At 43.4% G+C, this 21,339-nt stretch overlaps 5 protein-coding genes and 1 non-coding gene across 24 annotated transcripts in view; 2 read left to right on the top strand and 4 right to left on the bottom strand.

The window, feature by feature from the left end:
* LOC119119435 (protein unc-80 homolog) overlaps positions 1-1,135 on the top strand; it is a 29,779-nt gene extending 28,644 nt beyond the window's left edge. For all 17 annotated transcript variants that reach the window (XM_037245783.1, XM_037245784.1, XM_037245782.1 and 14 more), the window contains one exon: positions 4-1,135. In XM_037245783.1, coding sequence (XP_037101678.1) covers positions 4-456 — 453 coding nt within the window. In that variant the 3' untranslated portion in view covers positions 457-1,135. The remainder of the gene's footprint in view (positions 1-3) is intronic.
* Positions 1,136-4,957: 3,822 nt separating this feature from the next.
* Positions 4,958-9,133, bottom strand: nfkbiz (nuclear factor of kappa light polypeptide gene enhancer in B-cells inhibitor, zeta). Its single transcript, XM_037265457.1, has 9 exons — positions 9,000-9,133; positions 7,773-8,011; positions 7,575-7,680; positions 7,289-7,435; positions 6,358-6,421; positions 6,105-6,283; positions 5,866-5,976; positions 5,283-5,450; positions 4,958-5,142 (listed from the first exon to the last, which is right to left on the bottom strand). Exons 2-9 carry the CDS (start codon positions 7,988-7,990, stop codon positions 5,104-5,106), a joined length of 1,032 nt encoding a protein of 343 aa, XP_037121352.1. The 5' UTR covers positions 7,991-8,011; positions 9,000-9,133; the 3' UTR covers positions 4,958-5,103.
* A 541-nt stretch (positions 9,134-9,674) lies between these two features.
* gk (glycerol kinase) lies at positions 9,675-15,757 on the bottom strand. Of its 2 annotated transcripts, XM_037265401.1 has the most exons (21): positions 15,547-15,757; positions 14,178-14,251; positions 13,988-14,094; positions 13,839-13,916; positions 13,690-13,769; positions 13,465-13,602; positions 13,291-13,400; positions 13,136-13,202; positions 12,956-12,973; positions 11,903-11,938; positions 11,764-11,831; positions 11,632-11,674; positions 11,472-11,552; positions 11,325-11,403; positions 11,163-11,259; positions 11,011-11,095; positions 10,820-10,940; positions 10,527-10,670; positions 10,374-10,460; positions 10,213-10,299; positions 9,675-10,142 (listed from the first exon to the last, which is right to left on the bottom strand). In XM_037265401.1, the coding sequence occupies exons 1-21, from the start codon at positions 15,637-15,639 to the stop codon at positions 10,132-10,134; spliced, it is 1,704 nt and encodes a 567-aa protein (XP_037121296.1). In that variant the 5' UTR covers positions 15,640-15,757; the 3' UTR covers positions 9,675-10,131. The 2 variants fall into 2 exon arrangements, with proteins under 2 accessions (XP_037121296.1, XP_037121307.1); XM_037265412.1 differs by lacking the exon at positions 12,956-12,973.
* A 546-nt stretch (positions 15,758-16,303) lies between these two features.
* Positions 16,304-16,375, bottom strand: trnae-uuc. Its single transcript has one exon. It is a non-coding gene; the product is annotated as a tRNA-Glu (tRNA).
* Positions 16,376-16,526: 151 nt separating this feature from the next.
* wbp4 (WW domain binding protein 4) lies at positions 16,527-19,033 on the top strand. Its single transcript, XM_037265444.1, has 10 exons — positions 16,527-16,650; positions 16,807-16,879; positions 16,966-17,028; positions 17,216-17,339; positions 17,415-17,609; positions 17,684-17,730; positions 17,808-17,883; positions 17,991-18,178; positions 18,242-18,435; positions 18,527-19,033. Coding segments are annotated over exons 1-10 (1,158 nt in total). The 5' UTR covers positions 16,527-16,648; the 3' UTR covers positions 18,723-19,033.
* mtrf1 (mitochondrial translational release factor 1) lies at positions 17,035-21,249 on the bottom strand. 2 transcript variants are annotated; one of them, XM_037265423.1, is made up of 10 exons: positions 20,778-21,249; positions 20,545-20,645; positions 20,390-20,471; positions 20,208-20,315; positions 19,964-20,136; positions 19,772-19,889; positions 19,573-19,709; positions 19,370-19,468; positions 17,983-19,287; positions 17,035-17,487 (listed from the first exon to the last, which is right to left on the bottom strand). In XM_037265423.1, exons 1-9 carry the CDS (start codon positions 21,142-21,144, stop codon positions 19,162-19,164), a joined length of 1,311 nt encoding a protein of 436 aa, XP_037121318.1. In that variant the 5' UTR covers positions 21,145-21,249; the 3' UTR covers positions 17,035-17,487; positions 17,983-19,161. The 2 variants fall into 2 exon arrangements, with proteins under 2 accessions (XP_037121318.1, XP_037121328.1); XM_037265433.1 differs by having other exon boundaries at positions 20,875-21,000.
* Positions 21,250-21,339: the final 90 nt, after the last annotated feature.

Here is a 21,339-nt window from a genome sequence, read left to right as displayed (position 1 = left end):
TAGGTTGCACCAACCATGAGTAGCAAGGAGAAGCGAGAGCAGTGGGGCCTCCGCAGCAGTCTTTCCCCGCCCCCGTCCATCTCGCGCACCTCCACCCCGACACCACCTCCCCATGCCTGCTCCCCGCTAAGCCTCTCCAGAACCAGCTCCCCTTTCTCCCGCACCGCCTCTCCTCTCCCCCCGCCCCTCCCCGTGCTGGGCGTGACACCAGCCCCCAGCCCGCCAACCTCGCTCGTTCCTCCTCCGCCGACAGCGTCGCGTATCCGAGAGAGTCCCGGCGACTCGGACACGGCCGCGCTCCTGCCGCAAAGCGACACGCCGCTGCGACTCGGCAAGGACGAGGGCACGGAAAACCCCCTCCTCACCCCGCTCCTGCCTGCGCCATCGCCTCGCCGCTCACCTGGCCGACTCCCTCTTTCCCCCGTTGACCTGGACTTGGATGAATCCCACGTGTAGCGTCACTTTCATTCAAGCCACAGATGAAGAACGGCGCTCCTCAGATGAGCAACTGAAGCCCACACAATGAACAATGGGCACAGCAACAGCCATATCTGCAACACGAAATAGTCCCATGATGGCAGCAGCAAATCTCTTTAATGTACAAATATACGTACAACATAACACTGTGACAGTGACATTATTGTTTCATTATTCTCTTGTAGAACTGAATGTATATTTTAGCAGAGCTCATGTTACTGTATGCACAAATGATATCATGAAATATAATGAATAGAAATTATCAACAGGCTGTCGTAAGCAACAACATTGTGATTTATTATTTGATTTTCAAATATTCTGTACTAGTTTAACATTGAATATGTACGTAATGTGTGTCTGTTGCGATGCAGTAATAGTCATTGCCTCGTTTCTCATTTCATGCCTTAAGGGGAAAAAAGAGCCAATGTCGAGATCGATTTGGAGTAGATGATTTTATTGAGTGCAGTAAAATACCTCTGAAACATGAAACTGGATGTGCCAAGCAAGCAACATGTCGTTTGTCATTGATTCCTTTCTGCAATTTTGGATGTTTATTGCCACAATTGTTCGCGTGTTATTGTTCTGGCCGAGCAATATTTGTGCCATCCATTTGTAACGTATGTGAAACAAATATCAAATAGAATATTAAAAACACGTACATTGTGCTTTCTTCACTTCTTTGGGACGATTCTCACGAGAAGAATCCATTATACACATCGTGCAGTATTGACATAAAATAAAAGTGCAGTAGTCAAAACAGAATCACAATTCTGAAGAACTAAATTGACTTACTTTACACTCAGGTGCTATCAATAGATTACAGTGGTTCCTTTTCCAGGGAATCTTGGAAAGCATGTTGGAACGCGGCCCCAAAGACTAGAGCTTGACACCTGTGACCTTTGACCATGATATTTCCCTAATAAAGTGGCCTGTTATTAGGTACACTTGAAAATGGCGGTGTACCTAATGGAGTGTCCGTGTGATTCCCTCGTTAAGCGCACCTGCGTGAAAAGTTTTAGCTCCTGCTGAATGTGAAAGTGGCTAAAACTTTTCACGCAGGTGCACTTAACGAGGGTAACTTGCAAAGCATATTGGAACGCGGCCCCGAGGACTAGAGCTTGACACCTGTGACCTTTGACCATGATATTTCCCTAATAAAGTGGCCTGTTATTAGGTACACTTGAAAATGGCGGTGTACCTAATGGAGTGTCCGTGTGATTCCCTCGTTAAGCGCACCTGCGTGAAAAGTTTTAGCTCCTGCGGAACGTGAAAGGAGCTAAAACTTTTCACGCAGGTGCGGTTAACGAGGGTCACTTGGAAAACATGTTGGAACGCGGCCCCGAGGACTAGAGCTTGACACCTGTGACCTTTGACCATGATATTTCCCTAATAAAGTGGCCTGTTATTAGGTACACTTGAAAATGGCGGTGTACCTAATGGAGTGTCCGTGTGATTCCCTCGTTAAGTGCACCTGCGTGAAAAGTTTTAGCTCTTGTAGAACGTGAAAGTGACCAAAAACATTTCACGCAGGTGCGCTTAACGAGGGTCACTTGGAAAACATGTTGGAACGCGGCCCCGAGGACTAGAGCTTGACACCTGTGACCTTTGACCATATTTCCCTAATAAATTGGCCTGTTATTAGGTACACTTGAAAATGGCGGTGTACCTAATGGAGTGTCCGTGTGATTACCTCGTTAAGTGCACCTGCGTGAAAAGTTTTAGCTCCTGCTGAACGTGAAAGTGGCTAAAACTTTTCACGCAGGTGCACTTAACGAGGGTAACTTGCAAAGCATATTGGAACGCGGCCCCGAGGACTAGAGCTTGACACCTGTGACCTTTGACCATGATATTTCCCTAATAAAGTGGCCTGTTATTAGGTACACTTGAAAATGGCGGTGTACCTAATGGAGTGTCCGTGTGATTCCCTCGTTAAGCGCACCTGCGTGAAAAGTTTTAGCTCCTGCGGAACGTGAAAGGAGCTAAAACTTTTCACACAGGTGCGGTTAACGAGGGTCACTTGGAAAACATGTTGGAACGCGGCCCCGAGGACTAGAGCTTGACACCTGTGACCTTTGACCATGATAGTTCCCTAATAAAGTGGCCTGTTATTAGGTACACTTGAAAATGGCGGTGTACCTAATGGAGTGTCCGTGTGATTCCCTCGTTAAGTACACCTGCGTGAAAAGTTTTAGCTCCTGCTGAACGTGAAAGTGGCTAAAAGTTTTCACGCAGGTGCACTTAACGAGGGTAACTTGCAAAGCATATTGGAACGCGGCCCTGAGGACTAGAGCTTGACACCTGTGACCTTTGACCATGATATTTCCCTAATAAAGTGGCCTGTTATTAGGTACACTTGAAAATGGCGGTGTACCTAATGGAGTGTCCGTGTGATGCCCTCGTTAAGTGCACCTGCGTGAAAAGTTTTAGCTCCTGTAGAACGTGAAAGTGACCAAAAACTTTTCACGCAGGTGCGCTTAACGAGGGTCACTAGGAAAACATGTTGGAACGCGGCCCCGAGAACTAGAGCTTGACACCTGTGACCTTTGACCATGATATCTCCCTAATAAAGTGGCCTGTTATTAGGTACACTTGAAAATGGCGGTGTACCTAATGGCGTGTCCAAGTGACGTCACAGATCAAACAGCCAATCAGGAGGTGGGAGTGAGGGCGGGTGTGGCACTTTTCACTTTCACTTAAGCTTTTTCCCTATTGAAGTGGCCTGTGATTAGGTACACCTCATGGACACTACAATAGGTACACTACACGAGGTAAAAAAAAAAAAAAAAAAAAGAATAAATAAGAAAGTGTAGCGAACGATTCGGTGAACAATTCTTTTGAACAAATATTTTGAGTGCCCCGATTCTTAGATTTTTAGAATGCACATCACTAGTACAAAACAGTGCAGACGACCATAGGTTGCCAGGTCGAAATAGTCGACTGGTTAGTGACACTGGCTCTTACTCGCTAAGGACTTGGTTCGATACCAGTTGTGAAAACATGCAAACATGTGCTTTTGTGCAATTAACCCTTTGTTTATTTATTCTTTTTTTACCTCGTGTAGTGTACCTATTTTTTTTTTTTAAATTGAAGTGTCCATGAGTTGTACCTACACATATTGTCATATAAAGCAGTTAACCAAATGTCAGATTTTTATGTTTTAATTGGCGAATATAAAAACAAGGAATAAAACACCAGACAAGTTTTAACATAGATGTTTATTAAAAATAATATTAAAAGTAAATTCCAAACCAGCAATCCAATGTGAAATTGCACTAGATATATTGGATAACAATATTTAGGCGTATATATGCATACACGTTATTTAAAAACTACTATAAGTGTAATCAAGATTACCCAAAGAGAAGCATAATCTCCCCGTTGTTGCATAACGGCGCATCCCTTCGTGCAATAAAGTTAGCCATTAGCTTGGAGAAAACGTGCATAAAAAAAGTGCTGTTTCAGTGAGTGGTTCTTTCTTTCCATGGCAAATCGTAAATCGACATTCTGGCTTACATAGTTAACGCCAGGAGAAAGACGCAACATGTTCACTGACTGATTCGTTCACTGACAGATTCGTTCATTGGTGAACGGGAAATGCAATTCACGACTCGTTCATGAACGGGAAGTGACGTCATTTTCTTCTTCGTTTTGTTTTACGGCAAGGTGGCACCAGCTTCAATGGGCATTACTGACACCTACTGGTTGAAGTCATATGAACTGAAAAAAGAACGAATCACTTTAGGAAGTGATTCGGTCACTCTCGTTCACTGAAAAGATCCGTTCTTTTGAACGAATCGTTCACTCACGAGCCAACACTAGTGTCGGTGTTGTATTATAGAAAGAAATGTGTGAATAACCGAGCCACTTATTATTATTATATATACATTTTTTGGGGGGGGTGTAGTTGTATTATTTGACGTATATGTTGTTGGGATGTTGTAATATAGAGAAAAATGTGTGCGTTGCCGTTGTCAACATTACCGTGTGTTTACTTGATTGTTTTTTGTCTGGTGTATTGCTTAGTTGTGTGTGTTATTGAAGTTAAAAAATAAAAAAAATAAAAATAAAAAAGATCAGTGTGTGTGGGGGGGGGGGGGACGATTCGTTGAACAATTCATTTGAACGCATCTTTTGAGTGAACTGATTCTAAAGATTCAGCTCACTTAAAAGAACTGGAATGCACATCACTAAGGCACGTCACTGTACTCTTGGACTGAAGAAAAGTGATAAGTATTTTAAAGAAAACCTTCATATGAATGTGAGTGTGAGTGTGAGTCTGAGTGTGAGTCTGAGTGTGAGTCTGAGTGTGAGTCTGAGTGTGAGTCTGAGTCTGAGTCTGAGTCTGAGTCTGAGTCTGAGTCTGAGTGTGAGTCTGAGTGTGAGTCTGAGTGTGAGTCTGAGTGTGAGTCTGAGTCTGAGTGTGAGTCTGAGTGTGAGTCTGAGTGTGAGTCTGAGTGTGAGTGTGTGTGTGTGTGTGTGTAGGTGTGTGTAGGTGTGTGTAGGTGTGTGTGTGTTTTTGAGCTCATTGAGTATTACATCAAAATTTGTTTCACTGAAACAACCGCCATCTGCCTAGTGAGGCAAATATTATCTTATGATCGACTGTCTGACTGACAGTGTTCTGTTTTAAGCATCAAGGTGTTGGCCTCTCAGGATCTGACGCACCTGAAGATAGAAATAAATACATGAGAAAAATAATGGAAACGCAGAAGAAAACAGAAGAGGGACTGATTTTCATGTTTTCAAGCTGCCGTGGATGTTCTTCTGAAATGGTTGCTTGGGCCTGAAGATTGTTTTGACCTTACCATCTCACCAGCGTGACCTGCAGGCGCCAAGTGCAAGGGCAGCTCGTTCTCCAAGTTTCTGGCGGTGGGGTCGGCTCCACCTGCCATCAGTAGCTTCAACGCCTGAAGCTGAGTGGGATGGTTTTGTAAGGAGCTGACGATGTGTAGGGCTGTGTTGCCGCTGAAGCTCTGTGATGAGTACAAAGTGAGACATTCTTCACAATTTTCAAAGTAGGGTCTCCAACTAGGGTTAGGGTTTTCAACGAGGGTTTCCAACTTAGGTTAGGGTTTCAAAGTAGAGTTTCCAACTAGGGTTAAGTTTTCCAACTAGGGTTTCCAACTTAGGTTAGGGTTTAAAAGTTGGGTTTCCAACTTGGGTTAGGGTTTCCAACTAGAGTTTCCAACTTAGGTTAGGGTTTCAAAGTAGCATTTCCAAATAGGGTTAGGGTTTCAAAGTAGGGTGTATGCGAAAAATAGTTTCAGTTATGAGCAAAATGAAAAATGCCCCTGTGAGTGAGAGTATTTCAGTTGACTGTGAATTGGATGATTTCCTTTTTGGATCCTCATCATACCATGCGACGCGCTTAACGCTCTTTGGTGTCACCTTGTGGTTGAGGCTGGTCACGGCAGACGGCCGCTGGAGGAAGATGCTCAACAGCTGACAATTGGCTTCTTCGGCTGCCATGTGCCAACATGTATAACCACTTTTTAAGTCCTGTCGGAAGCAAAATGACACCCCCAAGTGAAACTATGAGTCATTTTCCCTTCCCGGTGTCATGTGACTCAAGTGAGAAGTGCACTCAGGATTGTGAGATCTAGTTTGTGTATTTGTGCACAACTTACCTGAGTCCCACAGGAGGCACCCATGTACAACAGGGCCTCCACACATTGAACATGAATGTGTTTCCTTTGCAGCAGCTCATTTTTCTGGTGCCAGTCCCCGGTGTCAGTTTGAACCAGTCGCCTGCACTCGTTTTCAACCGCATTGTGAGACAACACGGCAACATGAAGTGGAGTTTGACCTTTGGAATACAAAGACGTATTGGAAGTGTACACTTGTGCTGCTGTGGCTCAGTGATGGAAACAAAGAACCTACCCTCAAAATTCCACATTTCTGTATTAATCATCTGTAAACATCCGGAGAAAGTCCTCCAGATGGTCTGTGGATGCACAAAGTGTAAAAAAATGCAGACCAGTGTAGGCAACTCATTCGCACTTCATTATCTCACATAAAATAATAATAATTCGTGTCCAGCTTCCAAAAAAATAAAAAAAAATTGTAATGTTTTCAATAGCAAACTTAATAAATAACAAAAATGTTAAGTACAACATAAAGAGCTAGACAATCAGTGTGTTATCATTAATTCATTGCAGCTGAAGTGTATATGACTTGACCACTAGATGGCAGCATAATACAACAACGCAAACGCAAAGAAAGTTCAATTGACTCTAGTCGTCATTTTCCACAGAGGATAAAGACTATGTTGGTGAGTATTGTTATACTGTCATTATTTTGACCACCCCCGGTTTTCATAGGAAATATGTATTCAATATTTAGCAGCGTTTTTAGAAGATTTTTTTGTGGCTGGTAGAGGGGATTATTATTTTTTGTTTGTTTAATTGAAAAATTTAATTGAGGTCATTTATATGCATTATTTTTGTAGTTCGCAAGATAGCCCGGTCCTTATCCATTGTGAATAGGGTTAGGGTTAGGGTCGACTTTGCCAAAACCTGCATTTAATTGACACCCATTGAAATGTGTTGGGGTGAAAACAAAATAGATGTCCAACAAACATTTTTCAAACTGAGTTTCCTCCCTCCAAAAACTTTTACAACAGAAAAAAAATAATAATATTGGAAAAATCTGCAGAGGGTGTTGAGTTGCAACTATTTGGAGCACATTCTCAGGACAAAGTTTTCTATATGAGGCAACTCTTTGGCCCTGGTTAGTTTTCAGGTCAATAAAAGGGCATTCCCTAAATTTCATGTTATAAAAAGTAATTTTTCCAAAATGATCAACTCCAAACCTGAAGACAGAGGTGGAATCCTTTCTCAGCGCAAATGTGCAGAGGTGAGCGGCCCCACAAGTCTGCGGTGTTGACATTTGCTCCGTGCTCTAGCAGGTCACCTACGATGAGGTGCTGATTGGCCGCCGCCGCGACCTGAAGCGGCGTCTGAAGGCACAAGCGAACAAAAAGGTGGCATGCATATTTTCACTCGTACCTCAACGCTGTTCATTTTTACTTAGACGGACAGCCACGCATTTGTAAAATTGTGAAGAGACTTGATGGAGACCGAGAGGAGCTCCGCTACCTGCCCATTGTGCTCTTTCACCTCTAAAGCACCGTAGACGGCCATCTTGGAAGCAAGCATGTAGGCCAGAGCTCTTCTGCCTTGGGCCACAGCTATGTGAAGACATCTGCAACAGTGACAACATGTCCAAAGAGAGACTAAGGTGGGTCTGGAATGCATCTTGTCAAAGTGGCTGGAGAAAAATGAAGGTGTACTTACGTGTCACCATCGCCATCTTGCATGTTCAGCATCTCGGGAGCGACTCCTTCATACTTGCGCGCTTCTTGTTGGATTTGCCACTGAAATAATGTGAGCTGATACTCCTGGGGAGGGGGTGGCTCAGGACCAGGCAGGTAGGCGCAAGGAGGCATCTTCGGTGGACTTACAGGGATTTCATCCAGCAAACGTTTCCTTTTCTGGAGGTCATCCCTAGACATGACTTGGGGAGAATTTTCTACCTGTGTTTGGAGAAACTTTGTTTGAAGTCCCACAACTTTCACAAAAGTGACATTTAATACAGTACCCAGATGTTTCTGATTTTTTTTTTTCTTTTTTTTTTGCAGGCACACTTCTTTAGCAGATTTTTTGGCAGGCAATTTTTAGCTGATTTTTTTTTCCAGTTTAATTTTTTTTTCATTGTAAATTTTTTTAGACTGACTTTTTTTGCACTGATTTCTTTTAGGTTAAATATTTTTACAATTGACCATTTCAAGATGTTGACTTTTTTTTTTTACATTGAATTTTGATGCTGAAAAGTGACATTTATTACAGTACCCAGATGTTTCTTTTTTTTTTTTTTTCAGATTTTTTTTTTTCTGATTTTTTTAGCAGATTTTTTGGCGGGCAATTTTTAGCAAATTTTTTTTTCCAGTTGAATTTTTTTTTCATTGTAACTTTTTTAGACATTTTTTATACTGATTTATTTTAGGTTAAATATTTTTACAGTTGACCATTTCGAGATGTTGACTTTTTTTTTTTTTACATTGAATTTTGATGCTGGAAAAATTCAATATTAGAAATTTCGATGCTGAAAAAAAATTGCGTTAGAAATTGGAATTAAAACTCTAATGGCAGAGATATACTTCCATACAAAGGTTTTTTAAGATACTCTGACCACCTTGAGCTTTTATTTTGGTGCCAACTGGTTACTGGTTACTTTTGAATATGGTTATTTGCTCCCGTCCCAAAGACTTGGGATTTTGATTTAACATTTGGATTTCGCTTTCCCATTTATATTTAGCGTTTAGAAGAAAAGAAATCCATAAAGAAATGTTTGAATGATGCAACACTTTAAGGCTGCATGATTAGATTGTATTGAAAAACTGACTGAGCCGGTTACTCTACAGCTGTTGTGCAGTGATTAACTTGGATATGCCAAGCAAAACAAAAGTATATTTCTTCAATATAAGAAGCATAAGGTTGAGTATTTTTTCCATTTGTGCCTACCTTGGCTGTCAAGCTGTGTTTTTGTCTATGCCTGGTCCCAGTAATGAGGAAATAAGTCCAAAGGGTGCCACACCACACTGTACTTCCTTGTTTACCAATCTCTATGGAGCCAGTTCCAAGTGCATTGTATTGTGCTCAAGGGCCGGATATTTTTTTTCTTAAAGGTACAGATGTGCCTGGGCATTTGGAGAGGTTAAAAAAAAATCATCAAATAAGTCATTCTCACTAATACATCACTAACAGTATTTAATGATAATTATAAAAAAAAATGTAAATAAAATAAATAAATTATAAAAAATACTAATAATTATTTAAAAAAATTAAATAAAAAAAATTGTAAATATATACATACATTTATTTTAATATATTCTATCACTAATAGCTTATTGAATTTAATTAATAAAGGTGAATCAGGACATTTTAATTACAAATTCTAGGTTTAGAGTTTTAAATAACAGAAATCACATTTTGCCAGAATATGTACTTATTTCATTTGTATGTTATAATTTTCCAATCAACTGACTTCAATGTACACAGACAGAGTTGAAAAGAAAGAAGATATATATTAGAGCCAATTTTATTTATGATTTCGGATCATAGTGAGGGAAAGTGAGACACGACTGTATTGTCCACCCTCCTGACACATTGTTCTATTTTGGGGCCCAGTCTACAGTGTTTACTTTTTTTAGATACAAACACTGACCTACATTCATTCAACAAGTGCTTTCTGTTCATCGTTTTGGAGCGACGGGATTCAAGTGTACAAAAGAATTCCATTCCGCTCACGAGAGGATTCCACATAAATAGAATTTTTCTAATAGAAAAACATATAGACTTCGTACCCCCAAAAAAACTAAAAGACCGTATAAAGTGCACAAAAAATACTTGGAAGAAAAATGCCAATTTGGGGAAACAATGAAGAAGCAGAATTCATCATGTACAGAAACTGGCTCAAGAGTCACCTGGCAGTAAGCAAGCTCATAAAATAGTAAGAAAAACACAAACTGCATGCGTACTCCCGCTATAGTTCAGAAATTAAATACAGGGAAGGTCCCATTAATTGTCAGTTGTGGAGTGGAGGGGGGGGGGCATAAGCAACAGTAGGTCTTTGTCCTCGCTGGCTGCCAGGAGACTAGTTGTGCCCTTAAGATAACACAGAAAAAGTTCATGGATTTCCCCGATTGCTCTCATGATGAAACAGACGGACACTCACCCGCAATGTAATTGGCTCCAATGAGCATCAGCATGCTGCCCATGATGTAGAAGCCCAGCGGGGCACTGCAGAAGATGCTGCATTCACCTGACCACCAGATAACAAGCGTTCGAGTCACAGTGAGGAGCCTCCCAATCATGAAGCAAATCCAACCGCCCTACCATTTCCATTCGTGGGAAGCTCGGTGGTCTCCCAGTTCATGGACTTCTGAACGGCTTTCTTCCAGCGGGCATAGCGAAACTCGCTTTCTGCCGGACACACGCGTGGAAAAACATCACATCATGCACAGCGGAGTGGACCTTTTCAAAATATACCTTCGGGGTTGATCTGAGGCTCAAACTTCTCCGACGTGACTTCGCTCAAGTCGTCCGGGTTCAAACTCCACACGCTCACGCCCTCCGCTGCGCCGGCCGCCATCGCTGCGCCCAGAGCGGTGGTCTCCGGCATGGATGGTTTCACTGAGGGAAAATTAAGAAAGGGGATTATTTGCAAACTAAAGACAAATACTTTTTTTTTTTTTTTTTTTTAAATTCTGCTACAAAAAACATTCACACGGTTGGGGTCAAAGAGTGACGACGAGTATGTGGAGGGCGAAGGCGAGGCCTACCGACGGGGATGCAGAGTATGTCGGCCTGTAGCTGCATCAGCAACCTGTTGGACGTCATACCCCCGTCCACCTGCAGCTGGGTGAGTGGGATGCCGCTGTCCTGATTCATGGCGTCCAGAATCTGCAAAATAAAAAATGGGAGCTCAACTTCAAAAGAGCAGGAGCAAAAGGGTTCCAGTGTGAGTGGGCACCTCTCGTGTCTGGAAGCAGACCGCTTCCAACGCGGCGAAAGCGAGGTGACTCTTATTTGTAAACTGGGTTAAGCCGCAAATGACCCTGTGGCACAAAGAAAGTGTCCGTCACCAAAAAGTCTCGCTCAAGCGTGTTTCAAACTGGGTCCTACCCTCTCGCACTGGGCTCCCAGTACGGCGCATAAAGGCCCGAGAAAGCAGGAACAAAATAACAACCGTAGGATGTCCCAACCGATGCGGCCAATTTCTCTGCGCACAAAAATATTACACGGGTTGTACGACAAACTCTCGATACACGATATCAAACGACATACCGAGCTCCTCGGACGACTCGATGATGCCGAGATTGTCCTGCAGCCAACGGACCACGGCTCCCGCGATGGCCACGGAACCCTGGCGAGAACGACACACGGTGTGGGACGAGGCTGCAAAACAGAACAATTGTCTTCCTGGTGCTGTACCTCTAAGGCGTAGCAGGGGGGTTTGTCTCGACCCAGTTTGTAAGCCACGGTGGTGAGAAGCCCGTGCTCGGACATGACAGGCTGCAAAAAAAAAAACACAGCTGCTCAACATTGAAGGCAACACGACAAGCTCCAGACATTAGCGGCTCAGTGGCGACACCTTGGGGCCAGTGTTGCGTAGCAAAAAGCAGCCTGTTCCATACCTAGAACACAAAACAAAAAAATGGAACAATGTTACTTGGGTAAAATATATATTTTTTTTTAATCTTAGCCACATGGCGCGCGCACTTACGTGTTTTTGGCTTGCCCGTCCTGGAAGCACATCTGCCCAACCAGCGCTGCCGACTGATCGCCAAGACACTAACGAGGAAAAGCACAAGCATCACATTTGCGGCCATTTGCATGGGCTGAAAAAATGGAGAAATACTTACCCCTGAAATGGGAATGCCAGAAAGCGCTCCTGATTTCTGCCAAACGATCACAGAGCATTTATTGAGTGGACTGTCGTTTATTTCTCGTCACTAATTAATAATAATAATAGACTAAAGCACATTCACGGGTGACATTGAATAGAAGGCCCAGGTACATTCTATTGCGAAAATGCTCAAACACAAAACTTTGGCGCTCATGTGAAACCACCTTGCCCAGATTATTTGACCACATTGAGGCAAATAACAGCTGCAATAAAGCAATATTAAACACCTTCATACCCCGATAAGGTGCCACTGGTGTCCTCATCACAATTCTTTAGTTATACAAGTTTTGAGTTTGGAAAAAATACACCATTTTATAATTTGCCGTAATTTGTGTGTAGTTGGATGTCGGCAAATTCACGTATGATGCTGTACATTGTCCACTTGCGGTTTATTGATTCATTTATTTCAGGTGAATGGGGTGTTTAACCGATATGCAATTCAAACAGTAATACATCTACTTTATAGAATAAATATGAAGTTCAATGGAAAAGAGTTGTTTTTGGTGACGTCTGGGGGGACGTCTCAAAGGCACCTTATTGATTTAAATAGCGCAGGTTGTATGAGCTCTCGCTTTCCCCACAAATAATGTTCAATTTTAACAAGGAATATCTCGGAAAATGCCCAACAAAACAAATTCTTGTAAAATATTCAACAAATAAACAAAAATAGGGACAAGGATACATTTTTAAACAGAGCAGTGTTCAAGTGGACATGGATCAATGTCTTCACTCCTTTGTGAGGCGCGTTGAAGGAGTGAAGAGATTTATTCATGCAGAAGATGGCGAGCGTCAGGTCACATGAGAAGCAAAGCCAGACAGCCCATTTCCAAATGGCAGCGTAAGAATGTTTACATTCAATTAGAATGGCACATTTTGTCTTTGCATTCTTCAAAATTGCGCCAGCAAACTAGCTCGGCAATAGAAGTTGGAAATGAGCTTGCGGAACGGAAGCGGCCGGGGGACTAACTTTAGCGCGATGAGGAAAGTGGCGAGTTACAAAATGACTTACCCAGCGAGAACTTATTTTCTACCGGTGAGAGAGGGGAGACAATGGCACACAAAAATAATGCCGACAAGAGTTTCTCAGTCAACGTTCATGCACTCGCAACAGCTCTGGTTATTTCGGAAGCGGCCTGGCCTGGCAATTTAAAAAAAGAAAAGAAAAAAAAGATTTGTGACGATGGCTCACCATGAGGCCGTAGATTTCAGAAGAACTTCTCACTCGGGGCAGAATCTCCATTGGGATGCCAAAATATCTGATCGGGATCAAGAAAAAGCACTTTAACAAGTGAAGGGTCGTGGAGCTAATGTTGCACGTACACGGGTGACCACTAGGTGTCATACTTGCACAGCTCCGGGTCCCAGTCCATTGTGTGAATGTTGAACAACATGGTCCGGCTGGCATTGGTCACATCGGTGCAGTGGACCCCTCCGGATTTGCCTCCGGTTAAACACTGGAGAGTAATTTCAACTTCTTTGAACCAGAAAAGAAAGAGAAACGACAGACAAACGTCTCACCCAAATGAGCCAAGAGTCCACGGTGCCAAACATGGCGCGGTGACAAAGCACAGCTTTGTGAACGTCGTCGACATTGTCCATCAACCAGCGAAGTTTCACCGCGCTGAAGTAAGTGCTGATGGGGAGGCCTGTTTTATGCTAGACGGTGGAAAAAGAGAACTTTTTCAAATGGGCTCAGCCTGGTCGCGGAAAGGACACCAGAAAAACGCTAAGTGAGGTTTTCACCTTCAAGTGGTTTTTATTCCTCCCTGGTGTTTTGTTGATCAGACTCTCAACTGTGGATTGAGTCCGCAGGTCAAGCCAAACTGGAAAATAAGAAATAAATACCGGTAAGTCTTTTTTTTTTTTCTTCACAGTAAGGATAGAAACGTTACCGATTGCGTTGTACAGCGGCTCCCCGGTTTCTTTGTCCCAAACGAGTGTGGTTTCTCTTTGGTTGGTCACTCCAATCGCTGGGAAGAAACAAAACGAAAATGTCACTCAATGCGCAAAATTTGACCACAAGAGTCCCAGTGCAACATACCTTTAATATTTGCGATGTCGATATTGAGTTGTGTGAGCTTTTCACATGTGCGCTCCATGCACTCGTATACAGACTGCAAGATTTCTTTGGGGTCTTCCTCCACCCATCTGAGAGGCACACACAAAAAAACAACAACACACAATTCAGGATTTGGAACTCTTCACTCTGGAGGATTTGAGCACACACTGACCCTTCTTTGGGGAAGCTCTGTTTTATCTCCACCTGGTGATGGCTGAGGAGTTCTGCCGTTTTGGAATTGAACACCTACCAAAAGAGCGCACATATTCATATTTAGTGCCCCAGCACCCTGGAAAACATTTGGACTGGGAGTTACACTTGTTGCACACTGCCGAACATTCTGACGTCTCATCGCGTTTTATTCAGTTATCATATTTGTATGACTTTGAACCCTGGTCAAGCGAATACGTGGAGGGCTGAGTTTTACTTTGCCACCTTGTGATATAAATCAATATTTTCAACCCCTTATGACATAAGTTTGTTTGTTTTGTCGTTTAATGTGGGTTTGTCCGCCAGTTTTGTGTGTTCGTCTCGTCGTACCGGGTTGTGCTTCAAGTGCGGCGGGCTGGTTCTGCTCGACATCGGCGAAAGCGAGTTTTGTGGCGACCTGAACTTTGAAGCGGGGACATTAAAGGCGCTCGGTCTGCGCCGTCCTGGAGCGTCGCCGGACTCGCCTGCTGTTCTTCCCCCGGTTGGGCGGCCACCCCAGCTCGCCCGGCCGTGCCTTCCATTCTTCTGGCGGACGTTCGATCGCTGGACATCAACATGCCTGCTGAGTTCTGCGGACCGGACAGTGCGTAGCTGCTGTGCGTCTGGAGCGGATGGCGCGCTATCGGGCGGACCGGGCCATTGTACGAGGGGGAACATCGCGTGGAGGTGGACTGTGCGTCTACATCCGTGAAGAATGGTGCCGAGACTTTGTTGTGGGATGCCAGCACTGCTCGCCACTGGCGAAGTTTGTGATCTCCGGGCTGTTGGGGTCCTGAACTCTCTCCCCGTTGTTTTACTTGTGTGTTAATCGTGTGCTGTGTCTCGTCACCGTGGGATAGGGGGAACGGTATTTCGGTTTCTTTGTGTGTCCTAGCATGAAGGAATTGACAATAAAGCTGATTCTGATTCTGATAAGGGGTGTCAAACTCGTTTTTTTTGGCGGGCCGCATTGTAGTCATAGCTTCTTTCGGAGGGCCATTATGACTGTCAACCCAAATAAATGTATGAGCACCTCATATTAGATACAGTAAAAGCTACAAAACAAACTGACACATAACTCGTTTTCAAATCAGACGAGTAAAAACTGGTCAAATATTTAGAAAAAAAACATATTAAAAGTGAAGGCAATTTGTAATTCTAGTAATGACACGAATTTGATGCACAATTTGTCTTCGCGGGCCACATAAAATGATGTGGCGGGCCGGATCTGGCCCCCGGGCCTTGAGTTTGATACCTGTGCCTTATGTGATACGTATGGACAAGAATGAGAAATAACGAGAGTTAACATCAGTTGAGCCACTCGTGTCCGCTTGTCATTTGGTCAGTCTTACCAAGAACCGCGTGGAACTGGTGCCCTGGTCGATGGCAGCAACCAGCGGTCCGAGCGTTACGCGGTGTGACGACCCAGCCATGGTGCTGATCATGGGGAGCCCCGCAGCACCGAAGCCCCGCAGTTGGACCCAAAGCCGGTTGCCCTCCTCCAGCTACAGGACAATTCAAAAGGGCGTGTAGTCAGGCACCGACCTTTTGCGTCTCTTCGGCGCTTGGTGATGACGTCAGAGCCCTAACAGCTTGGGTTTGTTTGTTGCAGATACTGTAAATCACAGATAGATGGGTGGATGAATAAATTGATAGATAGATAGATAAAAATATGTCCAATAATTAAACATGTCTAATTATAGTTAAGTATTATTTGCATATTGAGCATTTTGCTCGGCAACGTATTAATCATTCCTGCCGGAAATGTCATGTTGCATAACCGCTTCACACGCCGACCGGAAGTTACCATGATGCCACATTATACTGGCCAAGTCAAGTCAAGTCAAGTCAAGTTTATTTGTATAGCCCTAAATCGCAAGCAGTCTCAAAGGGCTTCACATAGACAAAAATTGACAATTATTCTCAAAGCATCCCCTGATCTTAAGCTCCCAAAAGGGCAAGGAAAAACTAAAAAAAAAACGATGGCGATGTCGAATATATTTGCGCCCTTTTCACAACGTCAGTACTTTGAAAATTCGTTTTGAGATTGATTTCAATAGGCCAGAACATTATTCCAATGCTAATTTTCATAATGGACAAAAAAACGTGTTCCCATACCGGGAGTCGAACCCGGGCCGCCTGGGTGAAAACCAGGAATCCTAACCGCTAGACCATATGGGACATTGAAGCATGACTGATTCATTTTGTATGATAAAGTAAAGAAAATTAATCCTTTCGTGTTTTATCTTTTCAGCTGTACCTACGTACTGATTTGTCTATGTAATATCACACCCAGGTACATATATCGAACTATGCCGTGAACGTATATGAGGGTACGGGCGCCGTGTGATGACGTCATCAGCAATGGACAGTGTTGTTCAAATGTATACAGCACAAGTCTCGTTTTCTTTGTTTTAACTCATTCCTGCCTTACAGTCACACTCAAATACGACAATGTGAGTACCAACTGTCTAATATTCAACGTGTATGGTAAAAAATAATCCAGGGCTAGGCTTCAGGGAAGCAAATCTGTATATATTCTTGCAATTAGCCACATAGCTGTCAAGGCTACATTCAAGCGTAGGGTGTTAATCCTTTTACTTTACTTTCAGGGCTGACTACTGGAAGTCACAACCGAGGAAATTTTGCCAATACTGCAAGTGTTGGATTGCCGACAATAAGCCCGTAAGTGATCTTCATTTTATTTGTGTATTGCCGAGGACAGTGTCCATGAGATGCTCTCAAGTCTTCATGTTTATTTTGCATTGCAGAGCATCGAATTTCACGAAAGAGGGAAGAATCACAAAGAAAATGTGTCAGCCAAAATTTCCGAGGTATTCTATTTGTTTTTTGTATTTTACCGATTACTGGATCAATAAGTGACATTTGTGTAAACTTTGTTGGCATACCAGCAGCTATGAAAAATTTATTTTGGCATCAGCATCATCACTGGCAGAAGAGATAAGACCAGACTGAGAAGTCTTACATCTTATTGGCTACATTAACTTTCTGTGCTTGTAGATTAAAAAGAAGAGTGTCCAACAAGCGAAGCAAGAAAACCGTAAGTCGAAACAGTTTGCAGCAATGGAGGAGGCCGCACTGAAGGCATATGAGGAAGACCTGAAAAGACTGGAAATGGAGTCAGGTAACTGTGTGTGGAATTATGTTGAAAATATCAGCTCTATATAAAACATGTTCAAAAAGTGTTTTCTTGTTTCAGGTCCTTGTGCCTCAGCCGCAGTCCTGCCAAAGCCCAAAGCACCTCCCATAGTATTGTGCGAGCCACCACCACACTGGAAAAAATATCAAAAGAACACAGAGAAACCAAAAAAGCCATCTCGGGAGCAAAATCTGTGTTGGGTTGACATACAGACAGATGACGGACACAAATACTATTACAACACCATAACTGGAGGTGAGCATGATCGGAGGTCTTTTTTTGTGTCATGTCCTATCACTGTAACTCTTGATTTATTTATTTTGCCACAGACTCTCAGTGGGACAAACCCAAAGGTTACCGGGGCAGCTCAAACTCGGTGCTTAAGGTTTTATATTCTGCTTCAACATTCTTTATAAATGCCATTTTATCTGATTGCTCTCTTTTTTTTCCTAGAGCGCTTCAGGTAGTATTTGGAAGGAAAGTATCAGCCCTGAAGGATATGCATATTGGTACAACACACAAACAGGAGGTTGTATATTTGTATATAAACTCACTTTTCTATTCTATGTTTTACTGACATAGCAAACGGTCAGTTAATTTTCATCTCATTTGGTCACATTTGTCTCACCTCTCAAGAGTCCAGATGGGAAAAGCCAAAAGACCCCAATGAAACTCCCGAATCCAGCTTGGCATCTGGCAGTGACAAAACACTTCAGGAGGAACTCGCTGGAGACGACAACTGTAAGGAGGCTCAGTTGTCGCAAAGCGAAGAAGTGACTGGAAAACCGAGCTTGCTCTCCGTCGTCCCAGAAGATAGCTTTAGGGTAAGAACTATAGCGATGAAGAACATTCAATTTGTCGTCAAATTTCCTGATGGGCTATTTCAGAAAAGGAAAGCAGAGGGAGAAGATGACCAAACAAGCAACAATATGCCTCAAGAGGATGTCAAGGAGGAGAAGCAAGAGGAGATCCAAAGTGAACCCATAGTGAAAAAAGAGGAAGAGGTGACAAAAGCAAAGAGGCCAAAATCGCAGAACCCTTACGGGGCTTGGGAACGGATCAAGGAGGAGAAGGATCCATAGTACGTGTGCCATTCAGAATTGCGCCAGCTGGACCTGTCTGACTTTTACATGAATCAGTACCTTATCTCTGTTCTCCTTTTCTCTCTCCAGCGCCAATGTGGACTTACAATTGCCCAAAGTAGACGAGGAGATTGTAGTGACAGAGTTGCCGCCGGAACCGAAACCCAAGTTCAAGGAGCGCATCATCACATCACTGGGAATGGAAGGCGGAAGCACTTCTTTCAAGAAAAGCAAAACACAGAACGGAAAATCCAGAAGCTTTCGACAGAGAGACAATGATGACTAGCCACAATTTTTTTCTTTTCAGTTTGGTGAATCGTAAATGAGTCTAATTATCAGTTTCATTTGACTTACTTTTGAAGATGTACAGATCAGCTGGCAGCTTGTGACCACTTGGGGCAGGTTGTACAAAGTTAATAATAAACAAGACACCTTTTACACAAAAAATGCTTCCCAAATATTCATTTTAACCATTTCTTACCGAGAAAAGGTTCTTAATTATATTATTTTAGGGATAATAATTTAATCACATTATTTTAGGGAAAATAATTTAATCACAGGCATAATCAGTGTACAGTAAACTGCAAATAATAAAAACATATTTCCACAAGCAAAACCTGCGATGTGAAAATAAAGACGCGCAGTGTGAAGACACCACAAGTCTCACTTTTTCCATATTGTTGAAAACCATCAAACCCGAACTCGACGGCAAGTTGCGGTGTGGGTCAGTCTGCAGGAGAATAGGCACTGCTTCTGCTGTCGGCCACCAGGTCCAGAAGCGCCTCCCTTTCTGCCTCTTCCAGTACGCCGGTGATGAGATCATCGAGCGCCTCGCCCCCTCGCATGAACTCCTGACGTGGACGTGAAGAACATGTAGAAACGTGACTGACACCGTCGCTTGGGTGACTTTTTTTTTTTAAGTCTGGCGCTAACCTTAATGTCCCTGCAAATGTAGCCATTGCGGTGGTCTGTGACACGATCCTGGCTGAAGTTGTAGGTCCGGATCCTCTCGGACTGCGAGCGTGTTCCCACCTGCCGTGGACACGGCACACGTTAGACGTTACAAATACAAACTAGCGTTGAATTAAGTTCATTCAGTCCGACAGAGCCCTAATGAGAAATTGGAGTTAGCTTGCCTGCTGCTTCCGTGCAAAATCTTTCTGCTCGGTCTCTTTACTCATCAAGCTCTGGTAGAGGCGGGCCTTCAGCACACGCATGGCAGTTTCTCTGTTCTTCAGTTGAGAGCGGGTCTGCTGACACTCTGCTGTGATACCTGAAAAGGAAATACTGCAATTGCAAGTCCGGAGAAGCTTGTCGGTCGTCGTAATGTCGTACCCGAAGGAAGGTGAACGATGCGCACCGCGCTATCGGTCGTATTGACACTTTGACCTCCGGCACCTCGAGATCTGAAGGTGTCCACACGCAGCTCGTTCGGGTCGATGCTGACATCAACCTGGAGCACACGTTAGCGTTAAGATCAATCCGTCGTCATGAAGCCGTTGAAGTTGAGAGCTACTGAGGAGGTACCTCAACAGGTTGAGGCAGGATGATAACAGTCATGGTTCCCGTGTGGATGCGCTGCATCCGGGAGGAAAGGCCCACCTCGGGAATCCTCTGCACCCGATGTGTCCCCCCCTCATGCTTCAGATGTCTGTACACGTTCTCCCCGGCTATCTGTGCGGCTGCGTGATGCAAACCACCTGAGGACATGAGAAAAAGTTCTTCAGTGTATCTCAGCACGCGAAATATATACAGCATATAGTAAACACACCGTATTCTGCCGGAGTGTAATTCAACATCTCAAAATCCCACTTCTTGTAAGCGGCAAAACCCTGGTACATGTCAAACATTTCTCTGGTGAATTGTTGACATATATCACCTAAAAAAAAAAACACAGGAAAAAAAAAAAAAGTTTAATAAATACAACTGAGCCATAATTGAGAATTCACAAACCTCCAGTTGTTCGCCCTGAAACGACTTCCAGTAAAACGTTACTAGAGTCCAGAGGGTCAGTCGGCAAGAGAGCTTTGATTAACTAGAGAGCAAAAGCGAAAATATACTCAAGCATTGAATATTCTGCAGTAGTACATTTGATCAGCCTACTGTACCTCTTCCTTTAAGACTGAAATCCTGTCTGCGATGAGAGCTTCCTCTTCTTTCAGCAGCTGAGCAAACTGTTCTGCTTCTTCATCTTTGGACCCAACCGGGGCTGCAGTTATAGGGAGAAAAAATGTCATGTTAATATAGTCGAAAAAGTACATTTGCCACTAAGACTTAGTATACAGTATACATATTAATGAATTCCCCAAAACTGTAAAAGAGGGAGGTGGGGTCGACTTACAATGCAAAATGGACCGAACTTCATCAAGATCTTTAACCGCTTGTTCAACATTGTAAAAGACATTTGCCAAAGGTAGCAGCTCAGTATACTTCTTCACCATCAATTTCCTGTCAGCTTCGTTCACGTTTGAGCGGTGCAACTTCTGGTCAAGGGCTTTGTGATAGTCCATGAGTTGTCGGACATAAGTTCGAACAGAATCGTTTTCGTACAAGCCGTGAAAGAAGCGCCTTGTCTCCAATGTACCAACATGGCGTTGTGCTTTTCCAAGTGTCACACTTGATATTGTCCTCCGTCGTCCTCTTATAAGGTTGTTGTAAACTACGCGGGGTAAGACTGTGCGCAGGCGGTACAAACTACAAGAAAACATTTGTCAGTATAGTTTTTAGCGTACATGAAAGCGATGAGTAAAATCACAACAGCTTCAATAACAAACAGAAAGATGGCATTGGTAACCCGGAAGTAGTTTGGCAAATGAAGGGGCATGCCCCACCGCAAAGCAGTCTGGGAGCTGTAGTTTTACAGCGGACGTGGTTTCACCGGCAATTTTGAGCCCTTGAGAGAA

The sequence above is a fragment of the Syngnathus acus genome, chromosome 2 (genome assembly GCF_901709675.1).
Source record: "Syngnathus acus chromosome 2, fSynAcu1.2, whole genome shotgun sequence".
NCBI classification, from domain to species: Eukaryota; Metazoa; Chordata; class Actinopteri; order Syngnathiformes; family Syngnathidae; genus Syngnathus; species Syngnathus acus.
This window is presented reverse-complemented; position numbering and strand designations above follow the sequence as displayed.

Excerpts from the sequence above, each read along its gene's own strand:
- nfkbiz (XM_037265457.1), bottom strand. The coding sequence starts at position 7,990 with ATGTCTAGGGATGACCTCCAGAAAAGGAAACGTTTGCTGGATGAAATC. Across the intron at positions 7,436-7,574 it reads TGAAAGAGCACAATGGGCAG|ACGCCGCTTCAGGTCGCGGC; the intron begins GTAGCGGAGCTC and ends TTGTGCCTTCAG. Across the intron at positions 5,977-6,104 it reads GTGCCTCCTGTGGGACTCAG|GACTTAAAAAGTGGTTATAC; the intron begins GTAAGTTGTGCA and ends TGCTTCCGACAG.
- mtrf1 (XM_037265423.1), bottom strand. The coding sequence starts at position 21,144 with ATGTTTTCTTGTAGTTTGTACCGCCTGCGCACAGTCTTACCCCGCGTA. Across the intron at positions 20,472-20,544 it reads TTTCAGTCTTAAAGGAAGAG|TTAATCAAAGCTCTCTTGCC; the intron begins GTACAGTAGGCT and ends TTTGCTCTCTAG. Across the intron at positions 19,469-19,572 it reads ATTTTGCACGGAAGCAGCAG|GTGGGAACACGCTCGCAGTC; the intron begins GCAAGCTAACTC and ends TGTCCACGGCAG.
- wbp4 (XM_037265444.1), top strand. Across the intron at positions 17,731-17,807 it reads ACCGGGGCAGCTCAAACTCG|AGCGCTTCAGGTAGTATTTG; the intron begins GTGCTTAAGGTT and ends TTTTTTTCCTAG. Across the intron at positions 17,884-17,990 it reads GTACAACACACAAACAGGAG|AGTCCAGATGGGAAAAGCCA; the intron begins GTTGTATATTTG and ends TCACCTCTCAAG.
- gk (XM_037265401.1), bottom strand. The coding sequence starts at position 15,639 with ATGATCAGCACCATGGCTGGGTCGTCACACCGCGTAACGCTCGGACCG. Across the intron at positions 14,095-14,177 it reads CAGAGCTTCCCCAAAGAAGG|ATGGGTGGAGGAAGACCCCA; the intron begins GTCAGTGTGTGC and ends TGTGCCTCTCAG. Across the intron at positions 10,300-10,373 it reads GCTTCCCACGAATGGAAATG|GTGAATGCAGCATCTTCTGC; the intron begins GTAGGGCGGTTG and ends TCTGGTGGTCAG.